General features: G+C 43.5%; 1 protein-coding gene and 1 non-coding gene across 3 annotated transcripts; both read right to left on the bottom strand.

Moving 5' to 3' along the window:
- Nucleotides 1–4536: 4536 nt before the first annotated feature.
- trnaa-ggc (transfer RNA alanine (anticodon GGC)) lies at nt 4537–4612 on the bottom strand. Its single transcript has one exon. It is a non-coding gene; the product is annotated as a tRNA-Ala (tRNA).
- Nucleotides 4613–5984: 1372 nt separating this feature from the next.
- On the bottom strand, nt 5985–10132 carry LOC106591183 (small EDRK-rich factor 2). 2 transcript variants are annotated; one of them, XM_014182395.2, is made up of 3 exons: nt 10011–10132; nt 7442–7550; nt 5985–6953 (listed from the first exon to the last, which is right to left on the bottom strand). In XM_014182395.2, exons 1-3 carry the CDS (start codon nt 10015–10017, stop codon nt 6881–6883), a joined length of 189 nt encoding a protein of 62 aa, XP_014037870.1. In that variant the 5' UTR covers nt 10018–10132; the 3' UTR covers nt 5985–6880. The 2 variants fall into 2 exon arrangements, with proteins under 2 accessions (XP_014037870.1, XP_014037868.1); XM_014182393.2 differs by lacking the exon at nt 10011–10132 and adding an exon at nt 9261–9925.
- Nucleotides 10133–10473: the final 341 nt, after the last annotated feature.

Raw genomic sequence — 10473 nt, forward strand, 5'->3', positions numbered from 1 at the left:
CGACACGCAAAGAAACATTTTCACAGCGAGTGAAAAGGAATAAATGACGTTGGACTACAAACCCAATCGCCTCGCCGGCCGGTCGCTCTGTTGTTTCCTCCTTTATTTCACCAAGCAACAGATATTCAACTCACCTGGTTCCCAAAGAGGTTTATGGTGGCGAGGTGATAGTGGTGGCTTTTAATATGAGAAAGCAGTTTGAACGTCGTGTCCCCGTTGACGTTGTATGTCGAGCAGGACGGAAGGAGGAAGGGATTGAAACAGGCCTGACGTAAATGAAGAAACAACAGAGACGTCGTCCTCCTCCTCCTCGCTGGCAGACAGGAGACAAGCGCTGACAAACTGACCTGGAGAATAGACACCTCGTTACTACTGCCATATTACTAACATATAATACATTTACCAGCTTTCTTTTTAGTCACAGAACATATTCCGCCAGGCCAACAGGCTCCAACTCAAGGTGTGCCCCTAGCGGACTAAAGCTCACTGCATGGTGAAGGAAGTTTATGGTGAACTTCACCAACACACTGGAACAGAGACCAGGCTCTGCGGAATCCAGCTCCGACTACATCCATTCGCTCAAGGTCAATACCTCAACAAATAGAAACCATGAACCGCCTACCTTGTACCTATGTTTGTCCTCTGTAGTGGCGTGTCTTTCTTAGTTTGTTAAAATCTATACTTCTCCAATAAACATCCATCAAATACAACCAGCGACTTTTATTGTCGTTTCTGAAGGAAAAGGATGACATGACGTATGCCCTGTCTCCAAACCCCATTGTCCAATCAGATCAGTCGCTCTCCAGCTGGTGACACCATTCCTGTCCAGATCATTACAGGCGCAGGGAAACTATATGTGATGGCAGAACTGGATTGACTTGGCACATTCCTGTCCAGATCATTACAGGCGCAGGGAAACTATATGTGGTGGCAGAACTGGATTGACTTGGCACATTTCTGTCCAGACTCTACAGATATTGAGGAATAACGACAGAGAAATCATAGAAATACACTTGTGTTTTTTACAGTCATTTTATAGCATAGCAAAAGGTCGGTGGTTGTATTCACCTTTATTGAAAAAGTCTAAAGAAAGGAACGCAACTATTGTTATAAAGGGCTCTTCACCATGTGGAGTTTGGTCCGCAAGATCTGCCCCATGCAACCAATATTTACATTCATTATTAACATTTTCTTCTCCTTACTCTCTATTTATAACGGATAATAATAATTAATAATATCCCATAAAGTCCTTATTAGGCGTTATTAAGCCACCAGAGGGCGCTCTAGCACAATATACCCTGCAGACAGGCTTGGTGCAGGCCATAGAGAATAATAGAGGCCTCTAGTGGCCAAAAGGATATATTAGTATGGGCAGCGCCATTGATGGCTTCAGCTGTTTTAATATAGTTAACTGGTTGGGACTTCCAACTTTATTGGCTGGTCCCTCCTGATTGATCCCTCCCGATAACCCTGTTGGAGTCATGTCCTATCGGGATCAGACAATCATGAAGAAAAATGACTACTTCAATATGAAGATTGCTTCAATGGCGCTGCCATGCTGTTATGCTATAATGGCAACAGATATAAAGATGAGTCCTCTATCTATCTCTATGGCGCAGGCCCAGGAGGCTACTGCCTGCCTTGTATTTTGGAAGGAGTGTGTAATTCCTTCATGTTTAAGGTTCAGTTTGATTCTGTTATGATAGATCTATAAAAAAAAATCAATTTTTTTTCTTCTAAAAAATAAATTTTAAAATATAAAAAAATAAAAAATAAATACTCAAATCTAAACAAAAATAACTAAAAATAAAAAATGCATGAAATGAAATGTATGCATTCACTACTGTAAGTCGCTCTGGATAAGAGCGTCTGCTAAATGACTAAAATGTAAATGTATTAGGATTCTTCAGATATTCAGCAGCTATGATTGTTGTGACTGAACACTGAACTCTTAATGTGCATACAGTAGTCTAAAGGCCCTTCTATAATGAACTTGATTTAATTTTTTGTACTTTTATTTATTGAAGGTAGCCCAATTGAGACCAGGGTCTCATTCCCAATGGTGCGCTGAGAACAAACACCAGGGTCCTAAACTGCCCTTGTGGTACCAGGGAAACATTTGTTGAGATCGGTGTGGAATAACTTGACTGGCCTGCACAGAGCCCTGACCTCAACCCAATCGAACATCTTTGGGATGAATTGGAACGCCAACTGCGAGCCAGTCATTTCGCTACACCCGCAATAACATCTGCTAAACACGTTATGTGACCAATAAAATTTGATTTGAATCGAGATGCAAGGAATTTGGTAGGTTATTCAAACTAAGGGTGGCACTAAAACTAATGGATGAATTACCTAAATATGTTGAGACCAGAGGGACCTCAAGAGTTAACCAATCCTGCGAGCGGGTTTTGTAGCTCATTCTTTTATACATTAGCAACAAAGTTAGGTAAGTTGGAAGCTTGTGTAGTAGGGCGTGGTTAACAAAAAGGGAGTAATTCATGGGACAAGAGTAGTGGCTGCTTCCACTAATCCAGAGTCCAATGGCGGCGAGCTTTACACCACTCCAGCCGATGCTTGGCATTGTGCATGGTGATCTTAGGCTGGCGCGCGGCTGCTCGGCCATGGAAACCCATTTCATGAAGCTCCCGACGAACAGTTCTGGTGCTTACGTTGCTTCCAGAGGCAGTTTGGAACTCGGTAGTGAGTGTTGCAACCGAGGACAGACGATTTTTACGCGCTTCAGCACTCGGCGATCCCGTTCTGTGAGATTGTGTGGCCTACCACTTCTTGGCTGAGCCGTTGTTGCTCATAGACGTTTCCACTTCACAATAACAGCACTTACAGTTGACCGGGGAAGCTCTAGCAGGGAAGATATTTGTCGAACTGACTTGTTGGAAAGGTGGCATCCTATGACGGGTGCCACGTTGAAAGTCACTGAGCTCTTCAGTAAGGCCATTCTACTGCCAATGTTTCCTATGGAGATTGCATGGCTGTGTGCTCGATTTTATACACCTGTCAGCAACAGGTGTGGCTGAAATAGCAGCCAGGATCGCCCACCTGTCCGGGTGCAGCCAGGGTCGCCCGCCTGTCCGGGCGCAGCCAGAGTCGGCCGCCAGCCGGGCGCAGCCAGGGTCGCCTGCCAGTCATCCGGCGCAGCCAGGGGCGCCACCTAAGTGGGCTAAGCCGAGGGTGGAGCGGGGTCCACGGCCCGCACCAGAGCCGCCGCCGTAGGAAGGCCCACCCGGACCCTCCCCTTTAGTGTCAGGTTTTGCGGCCGGAGTCCGCACCTTTGGGGGGGGGTACTGTAACGCCCTGGCCATAGAGAGGGGTTTTTAGTTCTCTATTTTGGTTAGGCCAGGGTGTTACATGGGTGGGCGTTCTATGTTGGTTTGTTTCTTTGGTTTGGCCGTGTGTGGCTCTCAATCAGGAACAGCTGTAGATCGTTGTTGCTGATTGAGAGTCATACATAGGCAGCCTGTTTTTCCTTTGGGGTTTGTGGGTGATTATTTTCTGTTTAGTTTTGTACCTAGCAGAACTGTAGGCTGTCGTTCATTTTCGTGTTTTGTTTGAAGTATTTCTATTAATTAAATATTGAATATGAACACTCACCACGCTGCGCTTTGGTCCCCTACTTCCACAGACGACGGTCGTTACATTTAGACATTTCTGCTAATTTTATTGAAAATGAAATACCAAAATATCTAATTTACATAAGTATTCATCCCCCTGAGTCAATACCTTCTAGATGCACCTTTGGCAGCGATTACAACTGAGCTTTTCTGGGTAAATCTCTAAGAGCTTTGCACACCTGGATTGTGCAACATTTCTCCATAATTTTTTTCAGAATTCTTCAAGCTCTGTCAAATTAGTTGTTGATCATTGCTCGACAAATATTTTCAGGTCTTGCCATTGATTTAAGTCAAAACTCAGCCACATTCACGGTCTTCTTGGTAAGCAACTCCAGTGTATATTTGGCCTTGTGTTTTAGGTTATTGTCCTGCTGAAAGGTGAATTAATCTCTGTGTCTGGAGGAAAGCAGACTGAACCAGGTTTTAGTCTGTGCTTAGCTCCATTCCGTTTCTTTTTTATCCTGAAAACCTCCCCAGTCCTTAACGATTACAATCACACCCATAACATGATGCATCCACCACTATTCTTGAGATTACGGAGAGTGCTACTCAGTAATGTGTTGTATTTGCCCCCAACATAACATTTTTGCAGTATTACTTTAGTGCCTTACTGCAAACAGGATGCATGTTTGGAATATTTGTATTATGTAGAGGCTTCCTTCTTTTCACTCTGTCAATTAGGTTAGTATTGTGGAGTAACTAGAATGTTTTTGATCCATCCTCAGTTTTATCCTATCACAGCCATTAAACTCTGTAACTGTTTTAAAGTCAAAGTCACCATTGGCTTCATAGTGAAATCCCTGAGCATAACATTTTACATTTTTAGTCATTTAGCAGACGCTCTTATCCAGAGCGACTTACAGTAGTGAATGCATACATTTCATACATTTTTTTTTTCTGTGCTGGCCCCCCATGGGAATCGAACCCACAACCCTGGCGTTGCCAACACCATGCTCTACCAACTGAGCTACAGGGAAGGCTGAGCAGTTTCCTTCCTCTGCGGCAACTGAGTTAAGAAGGACACCTGTATCTTTGTAGTTACTGGGTGTATTGATACACCATCCAAAGCGTAATTAATAACTTCACCATGCTCAAATGAATATGCTTTTTATTTTTACACATCTACCAATAGGTGCCCTTCTTTGCGAGGCATTAGAAAACCTCCCTGGTCTTTTTGGTTGAATCTGTTTGCAATTCACTGCTCGACTGAGGGACCTTACAGATCATTTGTATCTGTACGGTACAGAGATGAGGTAGTCATTCAGAAATCACATGAAACACTATTGTTGCACAGAGTGAGTCCATTATTACGTTACTTGTTAAGCACATTTTCCCTCCTGAACATATTTAGGCCGTAACAAATGGGGTTGAATACTTGAAAAACACAGTTCCACTTTGACATTATGGGACATTGGGTGTAGGCCAGTGACAACAAAAAAATCTAAATTTAATCCATTAACTCAGGTCAAGGGGTGTCAATACTTTCTGAAGGCACTGTACCTACCGGCTCTCTAACAAGTTGGCCAGCAATAGTTTCTGAAGGCACTGTACCTACCGGCTCTCTAACAAGGTCAGCAATACTTTCTGAAGGATCTCTACCTACCGGCTCTCTAACAAGGTCAGCAATACTTTCTGAAGGATCTGTACCTACCGGCTCTCCAACAAGTTGGTCAGCAATACTTTCTGAAGGAACTGTACCTACCCACTCTCTAACAAGTTGGTCAGCAATACTTTTTGAAGGATCTGTACCTACCGGCTCTCTAACAAGTTGGCCAGCAATACTTTCTGAAGGAACTGTACCAACCGGCTCTCTAACAAGTTGGCCAGCAATACTTTCTGAAGGAACTGTACCTACCGGCTCTCTAACAAGTTGGCCAGCAATACTTTCTGAAGGCACTGTACCTACCGGCTCTCTAACAAGTTGGCCAGCAATACTTTCTGAAGGAACTGTACCTACCGGCTCTCTAACAAGTTGGTCAGCAATACTTTCTGAAGGATCTGTACCTACCGGCTCTCTTAACAAGTTGGTCAGCAATACTTTCTGAAGGATCTGTACCTACCGGCTCTCTAACAAGGTCAGCAATACTTTCTGAAGGATCTGTACCTACCGGCTCTCTTAACAAGTTGGTCAGCAATACTTTCTGAAGGATCTGTACCTACCGGCTCTCTTAACAAGTTGGTCAGCAATACTTTCTGAAGGATCTGTACCTACCGGCTCTCTAACAAGGTCAGCAATACTTTCTGAAGGATCTGTACCTACCGGCTCTCTAACAAGGTGGTCAGCAATACTTTCCTGTTGAGATTTTGTCAAACATTTCAAGCAGCTGAAGAACAAACGGCACAGACAACCAATAGAGTTTAAATGTCATTTAATTTCAACGTTCTGGATTGTAAGAAACATTTACATGATTTTGCAGGGATTAGTTTCAGGCTGTATATACCAATGAATGGTGTCTTACAGCCTGATGAATCAGACTACCCTTATTGCTACTATTCATTTCCAATGAAGGGTAGTACCTCTCAATAGCATTCTACATCTCTGCTCTGACAAAACAACCTCCTCTGAGTCCAATATCTATATTGGAGATAGGCAGTATCAACCCTTTAACCCGTCTCAAATGGTGACAGAGGATAAACTAGAACAGAGCTCTGATGCTGTGGCTACAGCTGCTAGAGGACCCTAAGGCTTCAGTTATGGTGCTAAATAACACAAGGGTTAGGGTTAACCCCTACCCCTAAGGCTTCAGTTATGGTGCTAAATAACACAAGGGTTAGGGTTAACCCCTACCCCTAACCCTAAGGCTTCAGTTATGGTGCTAAATAATACAAGGGTTAGGGTTAACCCCTACCCCTTAACCCTAACCCCTAACCCTTAAGGCTTCAGTTATGGTGCTAAATAACACAAGCAAACATGAACTAAAAAGACATACACTTTATTTGGAATCAGCGGGGCACACAGTTTGCTATAAAAATCTACAGGTATATTGTGGCTTGGTGGTCATCATGCTACACTATAGAATAATGTTCAGAATGAGACATGCAGAATCAACGTGGGCAAACCGCTAAATCCTTCGCTCTATTAATTCAATCAGGTAGATAGTTTATTACGGTCGAATCCAATAAGCCACAACGAGCAGTGTGATTTGCCATAAGGGAAGAATGTAGGAATCTAAAATGTAGAGATCCGTTCTCATAACATCAAGAAGAAGTCCTGTGACACAATGGGACGGGTGTCTGTCTTCTGGACGTTATTTGGACTTGGGGTCATGACCTTCCTTGTCAGCTGCCCTTCTCTGCTTCTGCTGCATTATCTCTGCATCCCTACAAGGAATGGGGTGCATGTGAGATGCAACATCCTCAGACTCATGGCCATATAATATAACTCATTGGGCCAGTTTCCCGGAGCCAGATAACACCTACTCCTGGGAAAGAAAGCATGTTCAATGGAGAATCTCCAGGACAAGGCCACATCTGGGTCCCAGGAAACCACACCTTTATTATTAAATTGAAATCAATCATATGACGGATTCCTTTGTGACGACTACACTGCTAAGAGGAATGCAATGAAAATCAAGCTTTAGATTCAAGCTTTATGTCAGGTGCATTAAGACTGAACACTATCTAGATACCTCAGCTAGTATATAGACTGAACACTATCTAGATACCTCAGCTTGTATATAGACTGAACACTATCTAGATACCTCAGCTAGTATATAGACTGAACACTATCTAGATACCTCAGCTTGTATATAGACTGAACACTATCTAGATACCTCAGCTTGTATATAGACTGAACACTATCTAGATACCTCAGCTTGCGTGCAGCAGCAGACAACCCATCCTCACTCTTCTTGCCCTTGGTCTGGTCTGCTTGCTTCTTGGCATTCTTCGCTCGGGCAAGTTCACGCTGGTTTCCTCCTGCAACCCAGAGAAACACAACAACAAAAGAGGATGAGAATGTGCGTTACACAGGAGAAGACAGACTTGGCGCTCCGGTACCGCTTGCAGTGCGGTTGCAGAGAGAACAGTCTTTGACTAGGGTGGCTGGAGTCCTGGATGGCAGGAAGCTTGGCCCCATTGATGTACTGGGCCGTACACACTACCCTCCATAGTGACTTGTGGTCGGAGGCCGAGCAGTTGCCATACCAGGCAGTGATGCAACCAGTCAGGATGCTCTCGATGGTGCAGCTGTAGAATCTTTTGAGGATCTGAGGACCCATGACAAATCTTTTCCGTTTCCTGAGGGGGAATAGGCTTTGTCGTGCCCTCTTCACGACTGTCTTGGTGTGCTTGGACCATGTTAGTTTGTTGTTGATGTGGATGCCAAGGAACTTGAAGCTCTCAACCTGCTCCACTACAGCCCCGTCGATGAGATGCTCGGGCCTCCTTTCCCTGTAGTCCACAATCATCTCCTTTGTCTTGATCACATTGAGGGAGAGGTTGTTGTCCTGGCACCACACGGTCAGGTTTCTGACCTCCTCCCTATAGGCTGTCTCATCGTTGTCAGTGATCTGGTTGATGCTTATTTATATAACCCTCTTAGGCCTCACTCCCCCCTATCTGAGATACCTACTGCAGCCCTCATCCTCCCCATACAACACCCGTTCTGCCAGTCACATTCTGTTAAAGGTCCCCAAAGCGCACACATCCTTGGGTCGTTCCTCTTTTCAGTTCGCTGCAGCTAGCGACTGGAACGAGCTACAACAAACACTCAAACTGGACAGTTTTATCTCAATCTCTTCATTCAAAGACTCAATCATGGACACTCTTACTGACAGTTGTGGCTGCTTTGTGTGATGTATTGTTGTCTCTACCTTCTTGCCCTTTGTGCTGTTGTCTGTGCCCAGTAATGTTTTTACCATGTTGTGCTGCTACCATTGTTGTTATCATGTGGTGTTGCTACCATGCTGTGTTGTCATGTGTTGCTGCCATGTTGTGTTGCTGCCATGTTGTGTTGCTACCATTGTTGTTGTCATGTGGTGTTACTACCATGCTGTGTTGTCATGTGTTGCTGCCACCATATTGTGTTGTCTAGTGTTGCTGCCATGCTATGTTGTCTTAGGTCTCTCTTTATGTAGTGTTGTCTCTCTTGTCGTGATGTGTGTTTTGTCATATATATATATATATATATATATATATATATATATATATATATATATATATATATATATATATTTTTTATTATTATTATTATTATTTTTTTCTTTCAATTCACCCAAGGCTGAAAAAGGGCAAAAGAACACTGGTTAAGCTGGAACACAAGCCCATTGCAAATGAATGGAATGGAACGTTCGCAGAGTGACGCTTAGAATTCCATTTCGCCTAAATGGCACAAAAAATGGATACCTTTTTATTTTACCACTACAATCTGTTCTTAGGACCAAACTGAAAAATAACAACTTGTGTAGAAAGTAAACTAAGTAAACTAACTAAGTGCTAAGTGTGCTTATGACTGCATAACGAAGTAGGAAAACATTGCAACTACTTCTGGTCTAGCGTTTGATGACAACTGAATACACTGCACTGCCTTACATAATTAGAAAGAGGAAATTCTCATGTCCGACTTGAAAAAGTAAAAATATACACATTGCGAGGTATTTGGCAAAATAGACAGACACCTATATTCACCTATAGGAAACAATGGGACGAGCTGAGTTGACTGAGTTTCCATCTGAACTACCAACAACGTGGCAGGTCTCATTGTTAACAATAGAACGCAGGCATTGTGACGTAGAACAACAATAAGCTGAGAACAGAACGCTGGTGACGCGCAGCTCAATAGAACTACGGCAAGAGGCTGGGTCATACGGGCTCCACGGCGGATGCGATTAACTCGTTTTATCAGGAAAAAACAGCGTTAAAAATGTCACGTGTCCAATAGAGACAGAACTACGGCAAGAGGCTGGGTCATACGGGCTCCACGGCGGATGCAATTAACTCGTTTTATCAGGAAAAAACAGCGTTAAAAATGTCATGTGTCCAGCCTAACAGAAACAAACCCCTACTATTTCAGACAACTTGTCATTCGATGGCTAGCTACATTCGCTAACGTTAGGCCACCAAAGTAAACAAACACTAGGTTTGCAAGGCTAAACGTGTAATTTTTAGGCGAAGGAAATGCGATAACAGACCAATGGCTGGCTGTTTGGCTGGAGATACTGTAGATAGCCAACGTTAAAGAAAGCTGGATAGCTATTAAGTAGCGAACCTAACCTTGCTAGCTAGCCATTGCTAGAACGTCTCTGGCCAAAGCACAACGCATTTGCCATGAATGGCGTAGAGGCGGCAGCTAGAAATGATCCGTTAGCAAACTAACCGAAATTATATCACACATGAAATGAAGTCAATCGTACAGTTAAAGAATATGGTGATACCCACTGGTCATTATTCCGATTTTGATGCTTTCAGAATAGTAGATAAGCTCACCCAAAGGGCCGCCGACAGCTAGTAGCTACCTTCCTGAACCTGACGTCACAACAACACCGTACAGAAATCTCGCGATAACACAGCAGTCAAACGTGAGGAAGAGAGGCATGTAACACATAATCTTTGGTGTTATCAAAAAAGTTCTGCAGATGTGAAACCTCTAAATAATTGGAAAGATGCGCCATTGTAATAAGTGTAAATGTGGTGACAAAGTACAATTTAATAGTATTTAAAAACAGCTAGTTACACATTAATCACAATGTATCTGTCTCCTGAAGATATCTAACAGTTCCCCATGAATGGGATACAGTGTTACATGTAGGCCTACAGCAGAGGACAGTGTAACCAGCCACATTAAACAGGAGTACTGGATCCCGTAGACATACAGGACTGGAGCCCGTAGGCACACAGGACT

This window comes from Salmo salar, chromosome ssa11, assembly GCF_905237065.1.
Source record: "Salmo salar chromosome ssa11, Ssal_v3.1, whole genome shotgun sequence".
Classification (NCBI taxonomy): Eukaryota; Metazoa; Chordata; class Actinopteri; order Salmoniformes; family Salmonidae; genus Salmo; species Salmo salar.